Source organism: Vulpes vulpes, chromosome 1, assembly GCF_048418805.1.
Source record: "Vulpes vulpes isolate BD-2025 chromosome 1, VulVul3, whole genome shotgun sequence".
Lineage (NCBI taxonomy): Eukaryota > Metazoa > Chordata > Mammalia > Carnivora > Canidae > Vulpes > Vulpes vulpes.
This window is the reverse complement of record NC_132780.1, coordinates 22,452,570-22,479,523: the sequence shown is the minus strand read 5'-3', so window position 1 is coordinate 22,479,523 and position 26,954 is coordinate 22,452,570. Positions and strand designations below refer to the sequence as shown.

Below are 26,954 nucleotides of genomic sequence, written 5' to 3'. Positions count from 1 at the left end.
TGAACATGGTCGTGTTGACCTTCAAAGAAATCAATCATGTCATAACCCGAATGCTATGCTACTCCCGCGGTTTTTTGCCTTTAAAAGATGCCTGTAATTGCTAATCGGGGCTCTGCCACCTCTGAGGCGGAGAGCCCGTTTGCGCAAACGTTCAATAAACCCTCTTGCTAGTTGCATCTCCTGTCTGGGGTCTGAGTCTCTGAGGCGTCCACCAGGACACGTTGGCACCCGTGAGCCAGGGTCCAACATTTGGGGGCTCGTCTGGGATCCGAGACGCCCCCAAGCTCAATCCTAAAACAGGTAGGAGGTAAGACCGAGCTCGCTAAATGTCATATTTGTCTCGTCCGTTTGTCTGACTGGCCGGGTCTGTATTGTGCCGGGTCTGTATTGTGCCTGCAGGACGCTGTACTCTGTATTCTGTTTTTGGACCAGCGGGGGAGGCAGACGTGCCCTGAGACCCCTGGACTCCCTCCTCTTCAGGGAGGGTCTGTTCGCGACCGCTCCCATCTGTATCCGCCGCGCCAGTCCTGTCATTCGTGTGTGTCTGTTTGTTCTGTGTCTTTCTGGTCTGCTCCGGAGTCTGACACTGGAGTGGTCTGGAGGAGAGAGGGAGCCTGGCACTCCCTCCTCTTCAGGGAGGGTCATTGTTTGAGACCGCTCCCGTCTGAATCCGCCGCGCCGGTCCTGTCATCTGTGCGCATCTGTTTGTTCTGTGTCTTTCTCTCTGTCCTCTTCCTCACTGCTCACCTCTTTTCTACACCCATGGGACAGACTGTAACCACCCCTTTAAGCCTCGCTCTAGATCACTGGAAAGAAGTCGCCGGCCGGGCACACAACCTTTCGGTCGAAGTCAGAAGACAAAAATGGGTGACCTTCTGCTCCTCAGAGTGGCCGACTCTCAACGTTGGGTGGCCCAGGAACAGAACTTTTAACATTGGTATTATCTTGCAGGTGAAGGCCCTGGTCTTTCAGCCAGGACCCAATGGGCACCTTGATCAGGTGCCATACATCATAGTTTGGGAGGATCTCGCTAAAAACCCACCCCCCTGGATAAAATGCTTCACCCCTTCTCAGGGGGGACCAGGCCGAGACCCCCACCCCCTTATTCCCCGCCCTACCTCTCCCTCCGCTCCCTCAGCTCCCTCCCCCGACTCTACTGGGGTAGAGAGGCGACCCCTCGCTTCACCCCCCGCTCTCCAGTCGCCTCCGCTTTCGAGGAGAGTGCGAGGGGGAGTCGGAAGACGTCTGGACCTCCCAGGCACGTCCCGATCAGTAGGCGGCCAGATGCAATACTGGCCATTCTCTGCCTCTGACCTTTACAATTGGAAAACTCATAACCCTACTTTTTCCCAAGACCCCCAGGCGCTAACCGGGTTAATTGAGTCAATTCTGTTGACCCACCAGCCGACCTGGGATGACTGCCAACAGCTCCTGCAGACCCTCCTCACCACAGAGGAGAGACAGCGCGTCTACCTCGAAGCACGGAAAAGCGTCTGGGGGGCGGATGGGAGGCCGACCCAGCTGCCTAATGAAATTGAGGATGTTTTCCCCTTGGTTCGCCCGACCTGGGACTACGACACTGCTGCTGGTAGGGAGCAGCTCCGTCTCTATCGCCAGGTACTCCTAGCGGGTCTCAAAGGGGCAGGGCGACGCCCCACCAATTTGGCAAAGCTACGTGCTATAGTGCAGGGGAAAGATAAGACGCCGGCAGGTTTTCTGGAAAGATTAATGGAAGGCTACCGTATGTACACCCCCTTTGGCCCCTTGGCCAAAGATCGGCAACCAGATGTAATCATGTCCTTCATCGGACAATCAGCCTCGGGTATTTGTAATAAGTTACAATGGTAGGAGGGACTTCAGGGATACACCTTACAGGACTTAAAGAGAGAGAGAGAGAGAGAGACCCCAGAGGAAAGGGAGGAAAGGATCCGTAAAGAGCAAGAGGAACGAGAGAATAAAAGAGATAAAAGAAACGCAATAAAGAACTGACTAAGATACTGGCCACCGTAATACAGAGCTCAGGGCAGAGTAAGTCAGGACAGAGTAAGGACCTGGGAGACAAAAGAAAACCATGGGTTGAACGAGACCAGTGTGCCTACTGCAAGGAAAAAGGACATTGGGTTAAAGATTGTCCAAAGAAGGGCCAAACGCAGGGACCTAAGAAGAAGCCCATTGCCGTTCTGTCCCTAAAAGATAAAGATTAGGGGTGTCAGGGCCAGGAGCCCCCCCCCCCCGAGCCTCGGATAACCCTTAAAGTGGGGGGCCAGCCAGTGACCTTCTTGGTTGATACGGGAGCTCAACATTCAGTTTTTACTGAGGCAAAAGGACCCTTGAGCTCTAAAACGTCTTGGGTTCAGGGAGCAACTGGAGGCAAGTTATATCGATGGACAACCGAACGGAAGGTCCACCTGAGCACTGGGCAAGTAACACATTCCTTCCTACTGGTCCCAGACTTCCCCTACCCCCTCCTAGGCAGAGACCTTCTTTCAAAAGTAGGGGCTCAGGTCTATTTTCATCAGAAAGGGGCCACCATTACTGGCGCAGAAGGGCAGCCCCTCCAGGTATTGACCTTGCGCCTAGAGAATGAACACCGGCTGCACAAGGACTCTCCACCATCCGTGCAGCCCCTAAATTCTGAATGGCTCACTAACTACCCTCAGGCCTGGGTGGAACGGCTGGAATGGGACTAGCTGTTAACCAGCCACCCATAATTATAAACCTAAAATCCTCGGCCACCCCTATATCGATCCGGCAGTATTCAATGAGCAAAGAGGCCAAAGAGGGCATTCGGCCACATACACAGAGATTATTACAATTGGGCGTCTTAATACCTTGTCAGTCGCCCTGGAACACTCCTCTGTTGCCTGTAAAAAAACCTGGCACAGGAGATTACCGGCCGGTACAAGACTTACGGGAAGTTAACCGAAGGGCGGAGGACATACACCCCACAGTGCCGAATCCCTACAACTTACTCAGCACCTTGCCCCCGAGCCACGTCTGGTATACGGTTTTAGATCTAAAAGATGCATTCTTTTGCATAAGGTTAAGCTCTCAAAGCCAGCCTATTTTTGCCTTTGAATGAAAAGATCCTGAGATGGGATTCTCAGGACAACTCACTTGGACAAGGCTGCCACAGGGATTCAAAAACTCCCCCACCTTGTTCGACGAAGCCTTGCATCAGGACTTGGCAGACTTCCGAGTTGGCCATCCAGACCTCATTCTCCTGCAGTACGGGGATGATTTGCTCATAGCGGCTAAGACAGAACAGGATTGTGTAAAAGGTACGGGGGCCCTGCTTGAGAGACTGGGAGGACTGGCGTATAGGGCCTCTGCCAAAAAGGCCCAAATAGGACAGAGACAAGTGACCTATCTGGGATATCTCCTGGAAGGAGGCCAGAGGTGGCTGACAGAGGGCCGCAAAAAGGCTGTAGCCCTGATCCCAGCACCCACTAATGCCAGAGGGCTATGAGAGTTCCTCGGCAGTGCCGGGTTCTGCCGCCTCTGGGTACCCGGGTTTGCAGAGCTGGCGGCTCCCCTATATCCTCTCACGAAATCCAACACCCCCTACCACTGGGGAAAGGAGCAACAATTGGCTTTTGACAAAATAAAAAGGGCCTTATTGACCGCCCCTGCCTTGAGCCTCCCAGATGTAACCAAGCCATTTGCGCTATATGCTGATGAATGCCGAGGAATAGCCAAAGGGGTCCTAACTCAGAAACTGGGACCCTGAAAAAGGCCCGTGGCATACTTTTCAAAAAATTAGACAGCGTGGCTGCAGGATGGCCCCCATGTCTCCAAATAATAGCGGCTGTGGCAGTCCTGGTAAAAGACTCAGATAAGTTGGCCTTCAGCCAACCCCTCACTGTGGTGGCCTCCCCATGCCATAGAGACAGTCATCCGCCAGCCCCCTGATCAATGGGTCTCAAACGCTCGGGTCACCCATTATCAGGCCATGTTACTGAATTCCGAACGGATACGGTTCGGAACAGCTACAATCCCTAAACCCGGCCACCTTGCTTCCAGAAACCGAGTCCCCCTCCCTGATAATGCATGATTGCCACCAGATCCTAGCTGAGGTCCATGGCACCAGAGGGGACTTGACGGACCAGCCTATGCCAGATGCTGAAGCAACCTGGTACACAGATGGGAGTAGCTTTCTACGAAATGGTGAACGTAAAGCCGGGGCGGCCGTGGTAGATTTAAAAAAGAAAACAAAAACAAAACAAAAAAAACAACTGTCATCTGGGCCAGTGCCCTAGAGCCTGGAACTTCAGCTCAAAGGGCGGAGCTTATAGCCCTAACTCAGGCCCTAAAAAAGGCTAAGGACAAAAAGGTCAACATTTATACTGACAGCAGAAAATTGAGTATAATTCAGTGTCCTGGGCATCAGCACGGCAACGACCCAGTAGCAGAGGGGAACAGGATGGCCGATGAAACAGCACGAGCCGCTGCACTAGGCCCACAGGAGGATGGACAGAAGCATCCCCCACCAGACCAGAAACTGCCCAGGTGGTTGTCAAGAAAATCCTAGAAGAAATTTTCCCCCGGTTTGGACTGCCCAAGGTAATAGGGTCGGACAACGGCCCTGCCTTCGTCTCCCAGGTAAGTCAGTTGGTGGCCAGATTACTGGGGATAAATTGGAAATTACATTGTGCATACAGACCCCAGAGCTCAGGACAGGTAGAAAAAATGAATAGAACAATTAAAGAGACCCTAACCAAATTGACATTGGAGACTGGCACTAGACACTGGGTCCAACTCCTCCCCTTGGTCCTGTTCCGAGTCCGGAACATTCCCACGTGCCATGGACTAACTCCTTACGAAATTCTCTATGGAGGTCTCCCACCAGTGACGGACTTACTAGATTCTGCTATTGACCCTCTTGCTAATAATCCCGGTTTACAGGACAGGCTAAAGGCGCTCCAGATTATCCAGCACCAGATCTGGAGACCCCTTGCAGCTGTCTACCGCCCCGGAGATGCAAGCGGCCCACACCCATTCCAGATCGGTGACTCCGTCCACGTCAGGAGACATCAGTCCAGGACCCTTGAGTCCCACTGGAAGGGCCCATACACCGTACTACTAACCACCCCAACCGCCCTAAAAGTAGACGGTATTGCTGCTTGGGTCCACGCCTCACATGTCAAGTGCACCCCATCAACGAGCACCACTGACGCCAGCCAGGACGGACGGGGCGAGCCACTCCAATGGAAGCTCCACCGCACCCAAAACCCGTTCAAGATAAGACTTTCAAAAATTGTTCAATGACAATTGTTATATTCCTACCTCTCCTAGCGCTTTTCACCCCCACCAAAGGTAACCGTCATGCCCCCAAAAAGTTAACCTGGCAGGTATTAACGTCTGGGGGTGACGAGGTCTGGTCAATAACAAAAACTACTCCCATAGGAACCTGGTGGCCCAACCTATATCCTGACTTATGTAAATTAACCATAGGGGCCCCCAGCCCATGGGACCTAGAGGGGTATTCCGACACCACTAAAGCCCCCAACCGAGAAAGCCCCCCGGACGAAAAGGATTAGACCCCTGGGGAGGATGTGGGACACCTAAGGAGGGCCATGTTACGCACCCTCCCCTTCTATGTCTGTCCTGAGTACCACAGAGATCACAGGCTAAATCCCACCTGTGGAGGGGGGGGGAACACTTCCATTGTAAAAATTGGGGGTGCAAGACTACAGGAGACACAGGATGAGAGGCCCTCCTCCTCCTGGGATTACATCACTGTCAAGGCTAACTATACTCACCCAGGGTTACCAGGAACTCTGCAATATTGCCGCCCTGATTTTAGGGACTGACTCTTACCAGGTGCCCCAGCCGGGAACCTGGTGGACATGCAACAAAGGCCTCACCCCCTGTGTATCTGCTCAGGTCCTAAATGACTCTGAGGACTTCTGTGTTATGGTGCAGATTATGCCCAGGGTGTTCTATCACCCTGCTGAAACTCTAAAAAATCAATATGACAGACATCCCACCCGTTTTCAGCGCGAGTCTGTCTCCCTAACCCTAGCCGTTATGCTGGGACTAGGGGTCGCAACTGGGGTGGGTACTGGCGCAGCTGCTCTGATCCAGGGCTCACTATTTTTTTAGAACTCCAAGCAGCTGTAGATAAAGATCTACGGGCACTAGAGCAGTCCGTTTCTAAGTTAAAACAATCCCTCACCTCACTTTCAGAAGTAGTACTTCAAAACAGGAGAGCCTTGGATTTATTATTCCTGAAAGAGGGAGGACTGTGTGGGGCCCTGGGAGAAGAATGCTGTTTCTATGCCGACCACTCTGGAGTCATTAGGGACTCCATGGCCAAACTCAGAGATAGGCTAAATAAAAGACAAAGGGACCGGGAGGCCCAGCAGGGTTGGTTTGAAGGCTGGTTTAACCAGTCTCCCTGGATGACCACCCTAATCTCTACCATTATGGGCCCTCTAGTTATCCTGCTCCTACTGCTAACTTTCGGCCCCTGCATCATCAACCGGCTGCTCCAGTTCATCCGAGAAAGATTGTCCGTTACCCAAGCTCTGGTACGAACTCAACAATATCGGGCCCTCCAAACTGAAAAAATAAAAGTTCCCTAAGATTTTAAGGTTAAAATCAGCCCAAACAAAGAGGAGGGAATGAAGAAACCCCACACCCCCGCCCCCGTGAGTGGGACCAGGCCTAACCCTGAGGCAGCCCATCCAGGCGCCTCCCATGAATTCAAGCAACAAAAACATTCTGTTTTTCCGAGATAAGAAAACTATCCCCCCCTCGCCCTGACTGGAAAAGTCCCTGAACATGGTCGTGTTGACCTTCAAAGAAATCAATCATGTCATAACCCGAATGCTATGCTACTCCCGCGGTTTTTTGCCTTTAAAAGATGCCTGTAATTGCTAATCGGGGCTCTGCCACCTCTGAGGCGGAGAGCCCGTTTGCGCAAACGTTCAATAAACCCTCTTGCTAGTTGCATCTGCCTGTCTGGGGTCTGAGTCTCTGGGGTGTCCACCGGGACACGTTGGCACCCATGAGCAAGGGTCCAACAAAGAGCTGTCAGTGTTATGCACAATCACAGGTGTTTTTCAGAGATAATCTCAAATCCCTTGCAGATAGTGTCAATGCAGTTACAGATGAAATGATAATTATTTCCGGGCAACGAGGTGAGTTCATGGAATCTCAAACCTTTATCTTATTGTCCAGATGACCCCTTTCTACACCTGTGTGGATGCTGCCCCTGCAGTCGCTGTCCTGACATCAGACAGCAATTTGGTAAGTAGCTATTCTTTTCAAATAACTATTATACTCTCAGAAGGAATAGAAGCCACCCCATCATCCCCTGTGTCCCGTAGGAAACAGTGTATAGATGAAACCATTCTGCCTGCTGAGGCTGGAACACCAACACACATAACCAGAGGCAGGCTGTTAGTGTTCTAAGGGATTTTGAGAAACGCTGTTGCCCTGTCCAGCTTTTCTGGGACTGCCAGACATTACCCCTCCATCTTTTCTGTGTCCTGTGATCTCTACCTTGTTACTGACAAACCCACTGACCCTGAAAATATTTTCCTTAAGACTCTTCTCTGTAGATACATGAAGGGCAAAGAGATAACATTTGTCAGCTTCCACCCACAAATACTTGGTGGTTCTGGCATTTGCTTTCTTCATCTCTGGGAACTAGTGTGCCTAACTGGTCTGTAATAGAGCATCTCCAGAATTTCTACCCTCAGTAAACAGTAGGAGACTTCTAGCTCCTCTGTACAGAAATAAGTCTCTTTAAAGGAAAAGTGACTCAAAAACTGCACTTTTAAAAAGCGCTTGATATTCCTGTTCATTTAGTGATATATTAACCTATCTGTGCTCACAGGGCCTCTGCATCAAAGGGCACTCTGGGAATTACCCCACCTGCCCACCCATAATTAATAAGGTGGTTTAGGGATCCCTGGGTGGCTCAGCAGTTTGGCACCTGTCTTAGGCCCAGGGCATGATCCTGGAGTCCCGAGATCGAGTCCCACATTGGGCTCCCTGCATGGAGCCTGCTTCTTCCTCTGCGTGTGTCTCTACCTCTCTCTGTGTGTCTTTCATGAATAAATAAATAAAATCTTTAAAAAAATAAAGTGGTTTATTACTCCAGCATTCAAAACTCTAACCAGCTGGGTGCTTTTAATTAAGTTGTCCATAGAATACCTATGAGGAGAGAAGAGCTGAGCTTTATTCTCTCTGAATAACTGCAGTCCTTAGTGGACAGATGGGATCTGTAACCACAGTAGTTTTAGGATTCTCAGGCTCAGTTGAGGTCTAGGTAATACAAACTGTTCATTTTCACATAAAGTCAACTGATCTATTAATTCTCTAAATTCATTTCACAATTTAAAATAATTTGGCTCTTTCCCTTCTCTCTTAACTTAGTTTGCTTCATTGATTAATTCAATTTATTTTTACCCTAAATGTGCTTCCCTATCTTTTTAAATATTTTATTTATTTATTTGAGAGTAAGAGAGAGAGAGAGAAAGAGAGAGAGAGAGAGAGAAGTGAGGGACCAGCGGAATCTGCCCTGAGCACAGAACCTGATACAGGGCTCAATCCTACAGCCCCAAGATCATGACCTGAGCCAAAATCAAGAGTGGGAGGCTCAACAAACTAAGTCACACAGACACCCCTCTTTTTATTTTAAGTGCTATTGTGTAAATTAGAGTATCTTCCAGGAAAGGTCTGTAGAAGCTGTGTGTGTGTGTGTGTTTGAGAGAGAGAGAGTGACACTGGAGTACACATTGCTCTCTGAAGCTATCTGCTGCTCCCCATATCTCCTCTATATCTATGAGGTGAGCACTCTTGTCAGCAGTGTGGGCTCTCTGAGAAGCATTTGGTTTACTTAGAAATATACAGTGCCTTCTCTCTTACTTGCCCTCCTGTCCTAGTTAATCATTTTCTCATTAGCTCTATAAAATACATTCACTGAAGTCCTCAGAATGCAAATCATTTCTTGGAGGATGTTTTCTCTCATAACCTTTGATCCCACCAGAGGGTTTTATGTTTATCAAAATTCAGTTAGTTTCTTTCCCAAATTCTTAATTCCAATATTACTTTAAAATTTTATCATTTGCTTAATATAATGTTTACCAGTGAAATGCAATTGCAGGAAAAGTTTCTATTTAAGAGATTCCTTAAAAAATAGTGCTCACTTTGGCAGCACTTATACTTAAAATATAAACAAACAAATAAATAAATAAAAATAAAAGATTCCTCACTTTAAAAATTTTAGGTCCTAACAATAAAATTCAATATGAGTTAAAAGTGAGGGTTAAACTGTAAATGATTAGAATATAATATATAATCTTTGACATTTTATACTTAGATTTATGAAACATTTTGAAATTTTTAGTCCACTTACAGAACTCTAGTAATTAAATAGTAATATTTTTTTTATTTTTTTTAAATAGTAATATTAATAATATTATAATAATAGTAATTGTATTTAATTCACTTTTTTTTATAAACACAAAGGATGATAAAATATTTATTGGGAGATCCATAGTAAAAATTTGACCATATAAGAAATTAGAGAAAATTATGTATCTTAATGGTGAAATATCAAATATCACTTAACCTGTGTTTTCATAAACATATATGAGATGAGCATTTAATATGTGTTTATGGTTGTTTTCCTCCTAAAATGCCTTTTCATAAAATTTGCCAGAATTTTTGTCTGTTATCAAATTGATAGGGATACCGAAAATTGTCAGGACACCTTCCTCTATATAATTTATGTATTAAATATTTTAATTGGGCTGCATTAAAATATTAAGTATCATTTTTTAAAAAGGTTTTACTTATTAGTTGAGAGAGAGCATGCACTGCACAGGAGAGCACAAGCAGGGGTCAGGGAGAGGCTGAGGCAGAGGGAGAAGCTTGTTCTCTGCTGAGCAAGGAGGCGAGGGTGGGCTCTATCCCAGGACCCTGGGAACATGACCTCAGCCAAAGGCCGATGCTTAACCGACTGAGCCACCCAGGTGCCCCTCAAATGATATATTTGTGACCGAAAGCTTCAGAATGCAATTTTATTGACAAACACCAAAAACGGTCAAGTACTTTTCTTTGTCCCTGAGCCAACCAACAGAAGCTCACAAAAGTGACTTTAACACTTCAGCCTGCATTCGTTTAAAGGGCAGTAAGATAATGTTTATTCGCTTCCAGCTATCAGTGGCTATCCACTAGAGTTGGCTTCATAACCAGTCTGAAATGCGGAAACACCTCAGTGATCAGGAGCACCGAAGACGTTGAGGGCGCTTAAGACTTCCCAGAAGTTGGCCCACCCCTTTAAGAAGGAACGAGGTCGGGCAGTCCCGGGTGGCTCTGCGTCCCGGGTGGCTCTGCGGTTTAGCGCTGCCTTCAGCCCAGGGCCTGATCCTGGAGACCCAGGATCCAGTCCCATGTCAGGCTCCCTGCTTGGAGCCTGCTTCTCCCTCCACCTGTGTCTCTGTCCCTCTGTTTCTCATGAGTAAATAAATAAAATCTTAAAAAAATAAAATAAAATAAAAGGAGCGAAGTCCTTCCCCCACCCTAGAAGTATAGGAGGGTCATTTCCCGTAGGCCTCGCTTTTGCTGTTCGACCATTGCTCTGGGAGTTTTTGGTGTTGGGCGCTCCTCTTTCAGATCTGCCCTGCCATTGGAACTACATTACCCAGAAGGCTTTGCGTTGAGCGGCAGCGGTAATACTCCAATGAAAATCCAGAAAGGGGACGTTTCCGTTAGGACAACGTCTTGAGGCGGGGCTTCCGTCGTTTCCGTGGCGGTCATTTTAGCGGTTCCAGGGTCTTTGGGCTCCGTCCGACGATCCGGAATACGGGTTGGGACTCAGGCGACGGACAGGGAAGGCTTAGGGTCGGGAACATTCGCTGCCTGCGAGGCCGGCCTGGAGACTTCGGTGCCCGGGACGGCCGGGTCGCTCAGCTGTCATCATTTCATTCCGTCCCCCGAGTCCGATGGCGGCGCCCGCGCCCAGGGACCCGGCGCAGGTAAACGCTAGTTCCCCGGGTCCTCGCCGCCCTCCCCCCACCCAAACCCTCAAGGCCCGACCGCGGGGCGCCTGCTCGCGTGCTTGCGGCCCCGGCCCGAGTATCCGGGACAGAGAGGCGCCGGTGGGCGGGGGCCTCGTGTGTTAGCACGGGCGTGCTGGCCTGCGGGAGCGGGCTGCAGGGGAGGGGCGGGCGGGGGCTGGGGCAGGGGCTGCGGGGTGGGAGCCTGAGGCGGGAAGACTCTGCGGTCGGGGAACAGGAACGTGAGGCGGGGTCACGCAGGAACTGGCGGGCGGAGGTGCGGTACCTCTGTTCCGAGGGTCCTGGGACCAATGGTCTCCGTTAAGGTTTGAGATAGCTTTCAGAGTCCGCTCAGTAGAACCGATTGTAGGGGTGATGGGGACATGGGGGGTGGGTGGGTAGGCAGTGAGTCGTTTTCCAAGGACACAGCTAATTGAGAGCCAGCACAGAGGTTGGCCAGTCTGCCCGAGGTTACCTGGCTCTGGTGCCCCGCAGGGACACAGGGAAGGCCTGAGCCTCTGGAAAGTCGCCATGGCCACACCCCTCGAAGACCTGCCTCTTCCCACAGGTTTCCATGGTTGCAGAAGTGTTTTTGGAACCTACGCAGGTAAGTGGAGGTGTTCCAGTCCCTCGCTGGTCCTGTCCCACATTTTGTCCAGATTTGTGGTATCATGAAATTCTTCACCTGACATTCTTCCCAGCGCTTGATTTTGGGGCCTTTGAAGAATCCTAGCTTAGGGTCAAGTCTAGGCCTGAGTTTTTTATGGAGGGGTTCCCATTTGGGGCCATCAAAGGAAAGAGATGTGAAAGCTTATTACAAAAACAGGTGTCGGTATGTGGAACTGTTCAGAGATGAGGCTAAGTCCATTCAGGTAACTGCAGGCCTCCTTTTTTTCTGGTGAGAACAAACTGGCAGTGGGCCAGAGTCGAGCTTGGAATAACTGCCTGTGAGGTTAGGCATCTATCTGGAGGCAAAGGAAGGTCTGGATCAGAGGGAGGTGATCTTACCTGGATCATAAAACACTCCATCTGGTTAAAAAGTGGGAAACAGAGTGAACACAGCAGTTAATGAGAATATAAGGAAAGAGCGGACAGCAATGATACCAGAGTCTAGTATGTCTTCTGATTTGGGGGTCTTGGGAGGAAGAGGGACATGGGGTAGATGTGTAGGGATATGGGTCTTCAGGAGTGAGGCCATTCCTGGTTTCATCTGTCTCTATCTTGGCAGGGAAGTGTGACTTTTGAGGATGTGGCCCTCTATTTCTCCTGGGAGGAATGGGATCTCTTAGATGAGGATCAGAGATGCCTGTACCATGATGTGATGCTGGAGAACTTTGTGCTCACATCCTCGCTCGGTAAGGCCTCACACCCGCCCCTGTGCCTTGGGCAAGTTTCTGCCTTTTTCTTTTCCACAGGGACAGTTCTGTCTCCCATCTGAACAATAGATACTGCTGCTTTCCCCAATCCCTGGGTAGGTGCTATGGTTTCTAGGGCTGGACTGAGTGCATGCCTATTTCTTTTTATTGCCACACCACCTGCTGCCTCAAATCCTCACAAGGAAGGATTCAGGATCAGTAGTCTTAATGTCAGCTTAATGAATCTTCCCTATTGAATGGTCTTGGCCTCCTTGTGGGAAATCATTTGACCATATATGCAAGGGTTTATTTCTGGGGATCCCTGGGTGGCACAGCGGTTTAGTGCCTGCCTTTCGCCCAGGGCATGATCCTGGAGACCCGGGATCGAATCCCACGTCGGGCTCCCGGTGCATGGAGCCTGCTTCTCCCTCTGCCTGTGTCTCTGCCTCTCTCTCTCTCTGTGTGACTATCATAAATAAATAAAAATTAAAAAAAAAAAGAGTTTATTTCTGAAGGGTTTATTCTATTGCATTGGTCCATATTTGTCTTTATGACAGTATCACAGTGTTTTGACTATGATAGCTTTGGAGTAAAATTTTAAATCAAGAAATGTGACTCCTCCAACTTTAGTCTTTTTCAAGATTGTTCTGGCTGTTTGGTGTCCTTGAGATTCCACGTGAATTTTTCTATTACTACAAAAAAAATTGGAATTTTGATAAGAATTGCATTGGATCTGTAGATGGTTTGGGGTAGTGTTGACATTTTAACAGTATTAAATCTTTCAGATCTCCAATCCAGAAGTCTTTCCATTTACTAATGTCTTCTTTAATTCCTTTTAGCAATGTTTTATAGTTTTTTGTGTTCATATCTTTTACTTTTTTTGTTAATTTCTAAGTATTTTATTCTTTAATACTATTATAAGTGGAATTGCTTTCTACATTTCCTATTTAGATTGTTCATTATTGGTGTATAGAAATACAGTTGGGTTTTTTATGTTATATCATTATTGGTGTATAGAAATACAGTTGGGTTTTTTATGTTATATTTGTATCCTGTTATTTTGTTGAATTCGTTTATTTTATTTTATTTTATTTTATTAGATTTTATTTATTTTTTCATGAGAGAGAGAGAAAGGCAGAGACACAGGCAAAGGGAGAAGCAGGCTCCATGCAGGGAACCCTATGTGGGACTCCATCCCGGATCCCGGGATCACACCTTGAGCCGAAGGCAGAGATGTTCAACCACAGAGCCACTCAGGCGTCCCAAATTCATTTATTTTAAAAGTTTTTAAATTCTTTAGGCTTAGTTTTTTGTGTATAATATATTCACAAGGAAAGGTAATTTTGCTTCTTTCATTTAGGGTGCCTTTCTTCCTCCTTTTTTTTTTCCCTTTGTCTAGAGCTTCCAATACCGTTTTGAATAGTAGTAGTGAATGTTGGCATCCTTCTTCCTGACCTTGGAAAAAAAGCTTTCAGTCTATCACAGTTGAGTATATTAGCCATGTTGTAATCTTTTGCTTTTACTATGTTAAGGTAGTTTCCTTCTGTTCTTCATTTGTTGACTATTTTCATCACGAAAGGGTGTTAAATTTTGATAGATATTTTTTTTGCATTAGCTGAAATGATTATATATTTTTTTCCCTCATTCTCTGAATGTAATGCATTACATTGATTAATTTTTGTATGCTGAAGCATCCTTCCTTCTAGAAATAAATCCCAGTGGGTCATGATGTATAATCCTTTACTATGCTGCTGAATTCAGTTTGGTAGTATTTTGTTGATTTTTTACATCGATGAATCATCAAGTATATTGGGCTGTAGTTTGCTTGTAATGGCTTTGTCTGTTTTTTTATTAAAAAATGGTGTTAGTTCTTCATTAAGTGGTTGGCAGAACTCAGGACTGAAACCGTCAAGTCCAGGGCTTTTCTTTGTAAGGAGGTTTTTGATTAGTGATTTAGTCTCCTTTTAGTATTCTCTTATAATTTCTTTTATTTCTATAGAATTGTAGTCATGTTCCCACTATAATTTTTCATTTTACTATTTTGAGTCTTCCTTTTTTTTTCTTTTTAAGCCAATCTAGGTAAAAGTTTGTCACTTTTAGATTTCATCTTTTATTTATTTGAGAGAGAGAGCACGAGTGAGGTTGGGGGAAGAGCAGAGGGAGAGGGACAAGCAGCCTCACTTCTGAGCAGGGAGCCTAATATGGGGCTCGATCCCAGGACCCTGAGATCATGACCTGAGCAGAAGGCAGACATTTAGTGGACTGAGTCACCAAGGTGCCCCTTATCAATTTTTTTTTAGAGATTTTATTTTTTTAAGTAAGCTCTAAACTCAACATGGGGCTTAAGCTCACAACCCCAAGATCAAGAGTCATGCATGTACCACTGACTGAGCCAGCCAGGCACCCCGAAAGCTTGTCCAAATTTTGATAGCTTTTTGAAAGAACCAGCTTTCAGTTTTGTTGATTTTTCTTTATTGTTTTTTCCTGTCTATTTTATTTATCTCAATTCTTATCTTTATTATTTCCTTTTTTTTTTTTTTTTTTTCTTTTTTCCCTGCTGGTTTGAGTTACTTGGCTCTTTTTTGTAGTTCTTTCAGTTGTAAAGTTAAGTTGTTGATTCAAGATCTTTCTTCTTGGGACACCTGGGTGGCTCAGTGGTTGAGTGCCTTTGGCTCAGGGCATGATCCCAGGGTCCTGGGATTGAATCCCACATCAAGCTCCCTGTAGGGAGTCTGCTTCTCCCTCTATGTCTGCCTCTGTCTCTGCCTCTCTTTGTCTCTCATGAATAAATAAATTAAATCTTAAAAAAAAAAAGTCTTCTTTTTAATGTGTTTATGGCAATAAATTTCCCCCTTTAGTGTTGTTTTTCCTTCTTCACATAATTTTTGCTGATACTGGCTTTTCATTTGTCTCTAAAATACTAAAGTATTTTCTAATCTTTCTTGTGAGTCTTCTTTGACTCATTGGTTGTTTAAAAATGATCTGATTAATTTTCATAGATTTGTGACTTTTCCAGTTTTCCTTCTGTTTTTGATTTCTAACTTCATCTATTTTGGTTGGAAAGATACTGCCTGACTTCTGTCTTTTTAAATCCAATAACACTTCATTTGTGGCTGAGCATATGGTTACTCCTGGAAAATGTCCCATGTGCAATTGAAACAAATATATATTCTGTTGCTGTTGGGCGGAGTATTATGTATATTCTGCTAGGTCTGGTTGGTTTATTGTGTTGTTCAGGTCTTCTATTTGCTTCTGTGTGTTTGTTCTATATTATTGAGAATGGGGCATTGATGTCTCCAACTATTATTTTAGAACTGTCTGTTTCTCCCCTCAATTTCATCAATTTTTGCTTCATATGTTTTGATGGTCTATAATTTAACAGAGATCTTTATTTGGTTATAGTTGCATAAGTGTTTATAACTGTTATCTTTTCTTATGTATTAAAACTTTCATTAATATATAATATTTTCCTTTTCACATAACCTTTTTTAATATAAAGTTTATTGTCCAATACTAATATAGCCACCCTACTCTCTTTGGATTACTATTTGCATGGAATGTGTTTTTCCAAGCATTCACTTTCAATTTACTTGTGTCTTTGGGTCTAAAGTGAGTGTCTTGTGGACCACACATAGCTGGATCATGCTCTGTTATCCATTCTACCAATTTTGTCTTTGGTTTAGAGAGTTTGGTCTATTTACATTTATAGTAACTACTGATGAGGTACTTGTATCATTTTGCTCTTTGTTTTCTATTTGCCTTGTAGTGTTTTTTTCTTTTGTCTCTCATTTTCTGCATTACTGTCTTGTGTTCATTTGACTTTTTTGTAGTGAAATGTTTTTATTTGTTGGGGTTTTCTTGTATACTTTCAAGAGCACTTTATTTTGGGGTTTTTGTTTTTTTGTGTTTCTTGAGGGTTTTTTGTTTTTAGTTAACCATGTGGTTCATTTAACATATAAAATTATAACACATAATTTGAATTTATACCGGCTTAGCTTCAATCATATTTTTTTTTAACTCTGTTCCTGTACAGCGCTGTCCCCACCCCTTTTAGTTATTGATGTCAGGAAATTACGTCTTGTGTGTGTTGCGTGTCCAAAAATTTAGACCTGTAATTGTTATTTATGCATTAATTTATTCTTTTTTAATTTTTATTTATTTATGATAGGCACACAGTGAGAGAGAGAGAGGCAGAGACACAGGCAGAGGGAGAAGCAGGCTCCATGCACTGGGAGCCCAACGTGGGATTTGATCCCGGATCTCCAGGATCATGCCCTGGGCCAAAGGCAGGCGCTAAACCACTGTGCCACCCAGGGATTCCATATGCATTAATTTCTTAAACATAGAAAACAAAAAGTGGAGTTATAAAAGCCAAGTTACTAGCTTTTATAATTGTATATTTAACAGAGATCTCTATTTGGTCAAATGGCTTTTTTTTTTTTTAAGATTTTATTTATTCATTCATGAGAGACACAGAGAGAGGCAAAGGCACAGGCAGAGGAGAAGCAGGCTCCATGCAGGAAGCCCGACGCGGGACTCAATCCCAGGACTCCAGGATTATGCCCTGGGCCGAAGGCAGGCGCTAAACCACCGAGCCACCCAGGCATCCCTGGCCAAATGGCTTTCAGTTACTATCTAGTGTCCCGAAGGACCCCCATTAGCATTTCTTGCGGGACACATTTAGTAGCAAAGAACTCACTTGGCTTTTATTTATCTGAAGGGTCTTAAGTTTCTCATTTTTGAAGGACAGTTTTACCTGTTATATAAGATTTCTTTTTTTTTCTTTTCTTTTTTCTTTTTTTTTAAATATTCTTTTCTTCCTTCAGTACTTGGATATATACCCCACTGCCTCTGGCCTCTGTGGATTCTGACGAGAAGTCTGATAATCTTTGGAGATCCTTTGTATGTGATGAGTCATTTCTGTCTTGCTGTTTTCAAGATTCTCTCTTTGCCTTTTGCTTTTGAAATGTAGAGTATAACGTGCCAACTGTGAGTCTCAGATTTTATCCTGGTTCGAGTTCACTGAGCTTAGATGTTAATGTTTGTATCTTCTGTCAAGTTGGTAAGTTTTCAGGTATTATTTCTTCAAATAAGCTCTCTGTCTTTTTCTCTCTTCTAGACAAACACATTGCATATATTGGTTTATGATGGTATCCCACACGTTCTTATATTTTGCTCACTCTGGTCAATGCTTTTTCTTTCTTTCCTCAGATTTGATATCTTCAAGTTTACTGGTTGTTTCTTCTGCCTACTCAGAGCTGCTTTTGTACCCTCTAGTGACCTCTTTCATTCAATTATTATACTTTTCAGCTCCAAAATTTCTTTTTGATTATTTTTTTTCCTATTTCTATTGATATTTCTATTTTGGTCATGCAACATTTTCTTGACTTTGTCCACATTTTATTTTAGCTCTGAGCATCTTTTAGACAGATGTTTTAAAGTCCTTTTTGAGGACAGTTTGTCTGTTTGTTTTTTCTTCAGAATGGGTTAAACTTTCCTGTTTTTTGTATATCCTGTGTTTTGTTTTTGTTGTTGTTGTTGTTGCTGAAACTTCGACTTTTGGAGATGGTTATTTGTTTGTTTAATGGTTGTAGGATGTCTCTACTGGACATGAGTCTGAGGTGTAAACTTAAAGTCTTCTCTGTTTTTTTCTGAGACTGTGCCTTTCCCTGAAGGGGAAAATCATGTATGATGATTTTTTTATATTCCCCATATATGTGATTTTGAATATCCTAGTCCTTGAATTTCTGCTTCCCACAGGGGAATAAGAGAAACATGAAGGGAGGGTGGTGAGAGGGGATAGATGTCTGCCCTTTAAATCCCCTGTAAAATTGCCTGTGTCAACGAAGGAGAGGTTTTGCAACAATGGCTGCCCATCGGTCACATCTCCACCAGCAGAAGCAGTAATCAGAGCACAGATCTGTGTTACTTGAAAGACAGGGTCCTTATTTCCCACCCTGGCTCCAGCAAGCTACTCTAGGAAAATGTGCATGACAACCTGCTCTGAGTTATACAAGTTGGGAGATGGATAACTTATACAATGCTGAGAGCTGAAATTGACAAAAATGAAAGCAATTTAGCATGTTGCAAGCCTTCACTAGACTCTAGAGTTGCAAAATAGTTACATCTGACTGATTCTGTCAGCGCATTTGTGGTCCAGGTGAGGAGACAGGCTCCTGGTGCTTACTGTCCCACCATCTTCATTCTAGCTGGGCCTTGAGGTACTTTTTATAGTATCTTTTCTGTGATTTGTTGTGTGCTGAGTTGTTCCAGGCCAATATTAACCACTGACCTGTCCTGTCTAACCCTTAGAATTTGGATCTTCCAGATCCCATGCAGTTGCTCAGCTGGGGTTAGGGGAAGAGTCCCCTGTGCTTCAGCATGGATATAATTCCAGTCTCCACAAGATGGGCCCAGAGAGGGCCTGACCCAGGTGAATGTCAGCTGGAGGAGAATGTGATGTCAGAGCTTCGTTCAAATCATACCAGAACCTGTCATATTTGACTTGTGTCTTGGTGCCATTGCTGGTGGCCACAGCTGACTTCTACCTTCCTTTCTCTCTTCTTGACACTTTGCTGACTTACCATTTTTATGCTTTTTCCAGCCCCAGGCTAATCCTCACCTCTCTGAACCTTTTTTCTCATTCCTCACACTCTTATCTCAACAGTGATTTTCAACACTGTTGTGTTTTAAGTGTACACATATTTTTCAATAATTTTTTTTTTTTTAAGAGAGGGATGGAGGGGAAAGGGAGAGAGAATCTTAAGCAGTTTCCATGCCCAGTGTGGAGCCTGATGTGGAGCTTGGTCTCAGCTTGAGATCACAACCTGAGCCAAAATCAAGAGTCAGATGCTTAACCAACTGAGCCACCCAGGCACCCCATCTTTTTTTTAATTCTTAAAACCAGTTGCTTTGTTCCAGTCAGGTTTTCCTACGTGTGGACATCTACACAGCACCACATGTCACCAGCAGATGTAATTGTGCAAAAAGGCATTAACAGTAGATGATGTGTTCACCCCAGCCCAACCTTTTCCTTGTATCCTGTGCCTAGTGAGGCCTTCCCAATTCTGTGACCTTGAGGACCCAGTAGTACAAAGCAGCTGCTTCTAAAACCTAACCCCAACTTCCTTTTCCTGGAAACAGTTCCTTATACTGGTTCTTTAATTTGTCTGATGTACATTTGTAATGGATTTTGCCCCTTCCCAATAAAGTTGACATGTATTTCATCATCACTTCTTTGCTTTCAGGTTGTTGGCATGGAGTGGAAGATGAGGAGGTACCTTCCAAAGAGAGCATTTCTGTAGGAGTGTCACAGATTGGGACTCTTAGGTCAGGTTCATTTCCCCAGAAGGCTCAGCCCTTTGAACTGCATGGCTCGATCTTGAGAAACATTTTGCATTTGGCTGAACACCAGGGCACATATCTTGGGGAAAAACCATATACATGTTGGAAACAATTCTTTGTAGCTGCCAACCTTCAACAATACCAGGGTCAGCACACTAGAGACATACCCGTTAGAAGTCATGTGGACAGAGGTTCATTTATAAAGAACTGTACAGTCCATGTGTCAGGGAAGCCCTTTCCCAGTGAAGAGACAGGGAAGGACTTCTTAGCCAGCATGGGATTTCTCCAACAGGTCACTCCTACTGGGGAGAAGCCAAACAATGAGTGTGAGGCTGTCTTTCACAGTGGAAAAAGTCATCACAACTGTGGAGAATGCAAGAAAGCCTTCAGCTGCACAGACATACTTACTCAGGACCAGAGAGTCATCACTAGAGAAGGACTTTATGAATGTGGCAAATGTGGGAAAGCCTGTACCCGAAGATGTAACCTCATTCAGCACCAGAAAGTCCACACTCGAGAAAGGCCTTATGAATGTAGTGAATGTGGGAAATTCTTTACCTATTATTCCAGTTTCATTATTCATCGGAGAGTTCACACAGGAGAAAGGCCGTACGAGTGCAATGAATGTGGGAAATCCTTTAGCCAAAGCTACAGCCTCAATAGCCATAGGAAAGTTCACACTGGAGAGAAGCCTTATGAATGCAGGGAATGTGGAAAATCTTTCAGCCAAAGGTCCAACCTCATTCAACATCAGAGAGTTCACACTGGAGAAAGGCCTTATGAGTGCAGTGAATGTGGGAAGTCTTTTAGCCAAAACTTCAGTCTCATTTACCACAGGAGAGTTCACACTGGAGAAAGGCCTCATCAGTGCAGTGAATGTGGGAAATCCTTTAGCCGAAGCTCCAGCCTCATTCACCACCGGAGACTTCACACTGGAGAAAGACCTTATGAGTGCAGTAAATGTGGGAAATCCTTTAAGCAGAGCTCCAGTTTCAGTTCGCATCGGAAAGTCCACACAGGAGAAAGGCCTTATGAGTGTGGGGAATGTGGAAAATCCTTTAGCCATAGCTCCAACCTCAAGAACCACTGGAGAGTTCACACTGGAGAAAGGCCTATTGAGTGCAGTGAATGTGGAAAGTCCTTTAGCTGTAAATCTAACCTTGTTAAACACCTGAGAGTTCACACTGGAGAAAGGCCTTATGAGTGTGGGGAATGTGGAAAATCCTTTAGCCAAAGCTCCAGCCTTATTCAACACCAGAGAGTTCACACTGGAAAGAGGCCTATTGAGTGCAGACAATGTGGGAAATCCTTTAGCTCCAAATCTGACCTCATTCAACACCAGAGACTTCATACTAGAGAAAGGCCTTAGATGTACAGAGATGTGCAGTTTCCTTCAAGATAACTACACTGGAGGAGAGAAGTTGTGGGGAAGCCATCTACCTAAATTTAAGCCCATACTACTGAAAATCCACAGTGAGGAGATCTCCCTTTAGTTGAAGAATGTGTGAATCTGTAAGGAGTTGTGTTAAGCTTTGTAACCTGTCCAGGGCTCTTGCCAGATTTATGTCAGTCTCGGTTTTTGTGGAAGTGTTTTGTCACATCTGCTACTCAGCAGGTTCACACAGTGTGCATCAGATACGTTATATACCCCTGCAATGTGCTCAGGGAAGCTGACCTCTTTGCCTCCCCTTTTGCTGGAGGAAATCATGTTAGTCTTAGCCCTTATAGGGTCTTAATTCTCTTCTCTTGTAGAAGTTAGGGCATGGCCCAGTGGACCCAATTTGAGTTCTGCTGGTAACTTGCCAAGAAGGACCACATTTTCTAGGATGTGCTAGTTATGTGTGATACTCCTCTTGGATTTTCCTATCTTCCAAGTCACCAACCTGGGAACTCCCTGCCTAATATTGCATTGGACTTTGCAATAATAAAGAGATTATTTAAGCCACCTTTGATCTTAGAGTTCTATTTACTGTGTGAGGTGAATTGAAAACAGCTGGGCTTTTCAGCATTAAGGAGCAAACAGCTTTATTGGGGTTCCCAGTGTTTTTGTGCCTCAGAGATGACCGTCTAATGAAAGAAAATAGCTCTTTCCAGCTTTGGCCTAATTTACATTGTTGCCTGAGGTCTCCTAGGAAAGACAGCAGGGCCTTATCCTAATTTGTGGACTGGCTATCAGGATTTGTGTGTGTGTGTGGGGGGGGGGGCTCAGAAAACACTGTGAAAAGTCAGGAAGTTGTGACAACCTTCAGTGCTTCTGAAAACTACATGAATTTTTTTTTTCACGGTGGAAGTCACATAATGGTCAGTAGTGTTCAGGGGAATCTCTACTCTAGATCCTATGAATGAGCCATGTCCCCTAATTCCCAGAATTCACTAGGCTAGTGTCATGGTGAGAATTCAAGGCCCTGGAGAAACCATAATTGGTACAGTAACACTGCAGCGGAGAAGACTCCAGCAAAGTAGATGGCATGTGCCTCTTCTAACATTGCATCAACAAATGATCCAATGACTGTGACTGCAGGATCAGTGTGCACAGAAATTCTCAGGATCTCCATGTATGTGCATCTTTTGTGGCTGAGATCTTTGTCAAAGAAAATAAACTATTGGTTTTGTGGATTCCCATAGCCTTTCTGGTATGTTCACCTAAAGGCCATTTCTGCACAGATAGGAAAACAAGCAGAGAAAGGAGATCCCTTAGTTCCTCAATGTGGCTCTGTGACCTAGCCAGCATTCCCGTTGACTTTGAAATAGATTTAATTGCTCATAAATATTTGCTACCACTATGGCAAGGCTGCTCCTCCTCCAAGGTCATTAGGAAAGAGAGTCAATATGGGGCTACCAAACCTGATTTTATGAAAAGAGAGATACAGGGTTTTGGGGGTTTTTTGGAACTATCTTGTAGAACTTTATTCAGGTGTAGTTGTCATGCAAAATAGTGCACCTATTTGAAGTGTACAGTTTGTTAAGTTTTGCCATACATATAAACCCACAAAACTTGATCATAATCATGATTGTGAACATGTCTGTCACCCCTAATTTGCCTCATGTAATTTTATAATGTCTTTTCTCTCTACAGGCAACCTTTGACTTACCTTCATTTATAATAAATTTGTATTTTCTAGAATTTTATATGATCTGAGTCATAAAATGTTCATTTTCCTGGTTTCATGATTTGTAATTATTTTGAGAATCTTCAGTGATGCTTACATAATTATTTTGCTCTATTGCTGCATAGTATCTTTAACATGGATATACCATTTGTTTATCCACTCATCTGTTAGAGGCCTTTAGGTACCTCGTCTTGGCATTGCAAATAAAGCTGCTAGAACATTTGTGTATAATTTAATATGTATATATGTATTTTCCTCTTCTCTTGTGTTATATAACTCAAAGTAAAATGCCTGAGTCTTAGGATAGGTGAATGTTTGAATGTTTAACTTATTAAGAAACTACCAAACTGATCTAAAATGATTTTTTTGCTTTTGCATACCCACCAGGAGTGCACGAGTGTTCCAGTTTTCACACTCTTGCCAGCACATGGCATCAATCTTTTCATTCAGTCTTTTGAATTTACCCTTTTAACAAGCAAGAAGCAATTTTAACTGCATTTCCCTAAGGACTTATGATGTCGAAAAATTTTTTCTTCTGTTCATTTGTCATCTGTGTATCTTCTTGATAAAATGTCTGTTCATATCTACTGCCTGTTTTCTTTTTTATGAATTGTGGCTGTTTTCTTTTTTATTAACAAAGAGGCCACTTCTTTTTGTTCCTCTGGTGTTTTTTACTATGTACAATGTAATGATTATATACACCACACACTTTTAAGTTTAATCTGAATTATTTACATGTTTTCTATTGTGTTCTTAAGTCTGGACTTTCAGTAATATATGTAAATCCTGGTTTGTAGTGTCTTTCAAGTTCTCTGGTGTAAGTACTCCCACTATGGCCAATTTCAAACTGTCAGTGTGATGTCACTGAGCACAGTTGGGAAAAGTTCCCAGAGGCACACCATTCTATTTTCCACCCTTCTGATCCAGTAACTGCAAGTAACCTGTAGAACATAGATGATCATAAAGCATACTAAAATCATGAAGAAGTGACAAGTTTTAAAGATTTGTTTAATAGAGCTGTAGTTGGCAACTATAAACTGCACATAGTTAAGATATACATTCTAGTGTTTTGAGACATCCTTAAGACCCTTGAAACCAAAGTTTCATTGAAAACGTAAAGATCTATGATACAATAATTAGGTTAAATACTTCGGTTCAAGAAACAAAAACAAAGCAGGCAAGCTATTTGAAATACAGGAAATTCTTGGGAAAAAGTAAAACTTTGGTGTTTTTTTTTCACAAAGGATCAGCAATTACCAATTGAGATGCAATTTGCCAACATTTTATTTTGGGATCAAAGCCTGTTTTCATTATGAACCCTCTGGAAATTTACATCTTCATTTTTCTTTACAGAAAAACTATGAATAATCCAGCATAATTCTCAGCTTGGGGTTCCATAAAAGGATTGGGAAATCTCAATTTGAAAACATTCCAAAGGAACATTTAAAGTGCTGTTATGCTCTCAACATTCTTGATACTATCACCCATATTTAACTGAGGAGCAAGGCTTAGCCTCTAATTTCTAAATTTTTCCAGTGCAGATAAATTGTTTATTGAAATCTCTCATATTTCAGTTGCCCATGTTTGGTATGTTTTTTTTTATTTTTTTTTTTAATTTTTATTTATTTATGATAGTCACACACAGAGAGAGAGAGAGGCAGAGACATAGGCAGAGGGAGAAGCAGGCTCCATGCACCGGGAGCCCGACATGGGATTCGATCCCGGGTCTCCAGGATCGCGCCCTGGGCCAAAGGCAGGCGCTAAACCGCTGCACCACTCAGGGATCCCGGTATGTTTTTTTAATAACAATACAGCACTCATGTTTGGAGAAGATAATAGCCGTCTGTTGTCTCCCTGCCTCAGATCCATGGCTAGGTCTCAGAGAACACATCTCACTAGCTGTAACCACAGCTGTCCCCGGGCATCTGGCTGGGGCTAAATGGGTTTGTGTAAATTTGTCATGTATTTATTTTTTAATTTATCATGTATTTAAATGAGAACTTTAAATTCAAAAATGAAATAACAAAAGGAAGCAGTAGGCAAAACCACAATTGAATCAAATAAGAGAAAAGAAACTGGAAAAGGGCCAGGAATCATTTTGAAGACATACCAAGAACATATTTAACATACAAATTAGGTAAGGTTCATTAACTTGTAGGAAGTAGCCATTTTGTTTACATCTGAGAAACCACAATAGATATTTAAGAATCCTCAGAGAAATGTCATCTCATGGTAAGTTACTGCTACCTTGGTCCCATCCATTAAAGTTCCTATACTCACATAATTGAAACAAATGAAGCCATTCAGTCATCTGCTGGCAAATATTTTGTTCTGTATGTTCCATTCAGTGCCTAGTTCAACAACCTTTCAATCACATTGACTCTCAGAGATGAATCCAACAGTTTATCACTTTACTCAGTTTTCCATGGGATACCTTTGAAGTTTAGACATCACATACAGCCTCTACTGGCAAAACCCTAATAAGTTTTAGCTGTCCTGAGGTACCCATATTAGCAGTACATTGATGACATCCTCCTGTGAGGGAACTTACTAGGCATACAAGACAAACAATCACTGTTGCATTTACAGAGAGTAGATGGTCTGTTGCCCCCATCCTCATAAAATTCAGGGTTATGCCACTTCAGTGAGTCTTAAGTTCATCTAGTATGCCTAAGGGCCACTCTATTCCTGATGTTGCTAAAAGGCAACTTCTAGTCAGGATTTGAATGCTCCAATCAGTCTCAAGCAGGCCAACCTACTGAGTCTGGCTTCTGAAGGCAACGTATTCTCCATTTACAAATACTACTAGTTTATTTGTGCACTCACCCCAAATCACCCCGCTTTGGGGACTTTTACAACAAAAGGCCCTGGATTCATGTCAGATGGCCATACAGCAGCTCACCTTTAACTTGCCTCCTGGCAACCATGTGGTGGAAGTTCTGGTGCTCACCTCCTATGTTTATTAGAATCTGTACTACTCATGCTGGCAGTAAGTTACCTGTAGGCTTTTCTGATAGAGAAAGCTGCCTTTTTTTTACTCCACATTGAATGCCCTTTGAGCAACCACTGTTGGCTGCTTACTGAGCCCTTTTGGAGATGGAGGCTTTCAGAGGACCTGAACCTGTGGCACTCTGCCCTCAGTTACCAATTATTTTCTGGGTTATGAAGGCTACACCCCACAAGCTCAGCATGACCATCAAGGTTTTGATAAGGGATGGAGCCAAACCTAGACCCACTGGTGTATCCCACCTGATGGAAGAGGTGGTCTTACCTGTCCTCAGTCTCTAGCCAGATGCCACAGTGATGAAGGAGGGCACCCTTCTGGGTATGATCATCTCACTATCAAATGCTCCTTTGGCTCTCTGCCAGTTATTTGGCACCCTGCTAAATGCTGATTTGCTTAGCCTACACCACAAGCTTAGCCAAATATTCCTGGCTATAAAAAATACTTAATTTCTAATGCCTATAATAATCTTACTCAATAAATAGAGATTATGTGTCCAAGACTCACCAACAGCAGTGTGAATAGCGGAGAGGTCAAGGAGAACTAAAACTGGACATATCTAATAAGATATTCCACTAAGGAATGCAGGTTCCCTCCAACCACATAGACCTGAAATGGGAACATCACCCAGTCCACACTAAGCCCATGTGGTTAGTGGGCCCTTAGTGCCTCCGGTTAAAGCACTCATACAAAACAAATACTATTGCCCAGCCTTCTGGCTTCTCATAGCTTGGCTATACCTACTTTGAGTAGGTAATAGCATGGGCCTGGAACACTGCAGGCCATAAGCAGACCCCATCTGGCAATGCAGCAGCCATCTGGTTATATTTTGGCACACTGACACCTATGGCCTCTTAAACACCACTGCTCTACCAACCACTAGTTAGCACCATGATTTTGTTCCCATCTCACTGGCAAAATGTTGTACAGTTGGACATGCCATAAGTTTCTCTTTCAGCTGACCAAACATGCTGAAGCCTATTCAGATGATCTTAAAGAAACGTTGGCCATAGCACTACCCACACCCTATTGATCTCTTTGGATGGATACATTTCCATATCTAAACCTTGATTGTTCTAGTGGCCTTTCCTTTTAAAACCAACTCAAACTAGTCAGGATGGTCACT

At 43.9% G+C, this 26,954-nt stretch overlaps 1 protein-coding gene across 17 annotated transcripts; it reads left to right on the top strand.

Moving 5' to 3' along the window:
* The first annotated feature begins 60 nt into the window (after positions 1 to 60).
* On the top strand, positions 61 to 23,411 carry LOC112908785 (uncharacterized). Of its 17 annotated transcripts, none has more exons than XM_072763127.1 (9): positions 107 to 300; positions 1,405 to 1,617; positions 4,906 to 5,316; positions 6,442 to 6,533; positions 7,186 to 7,254; positions 10,633 to 10,994; positions 11,584 to 11,622; positions 12,244 to 12,370; positions 19,618 to 23,411. In XM_072763127.1, the coding sequence occupies exons 6-9, from the start codon at positions 10,962 to 10,964 to the stop codon at positions 21,081 to 21,083; spliced, it is 1,665 nt and encodes a 554-aa protein (XP_072619228.1). In that variant the 5' UTR covers positions 107 to 300; positions 1,405 to 1,617; positions 4,906 to 5,316; positions 6,442 to 6,533; positions 7,186 to 7,254; positions 10,633 to 10,961; the 3' UTR covers positions 21,084 to 23,411. The 17 variants fall into 17 exon arrangements, 16 of the variants coding, with proteins under 16 accessions (XP_072619358.1, XP_072619628.1, XP_072619111.1 ...); XM_072763074.1 differs by having other exon boundaries at positions 107 to 307; positions 1,405 to 1,588; XM_072763257.1 differs by lacking the exon at positions 1,405 to 1,617 and having other exon boundaries at positions 61 to 300.
* The last annotated feature ends 3,543 nt before the right edge of the window (positions 23,412 to 26,954 follow it).

Coding starts and splice junctions, on each gene's coding strand:
- LOC112908785 (XM_072762789.1), top strand. CDS start 6,312: ATGGCCAAACTCAGAGATAGGCTAAATAAAAGACAAAGGGACCGGGAG. Junction 11,623..12,243: donor TGTTTTTGGAACCTACGCAG/GTAAGTGGAGGT, acceptor CTATCTTGGCAG/GGAAGTGTGACTTTTGAGGA. Junction 12,371..19,617: donor TGTGCTCACATCCTCGCTCG/GTAAGGCCTCAC, acceptor CTTTGCTTTCAG/GTTGTTGGCATGGAGTGGAA.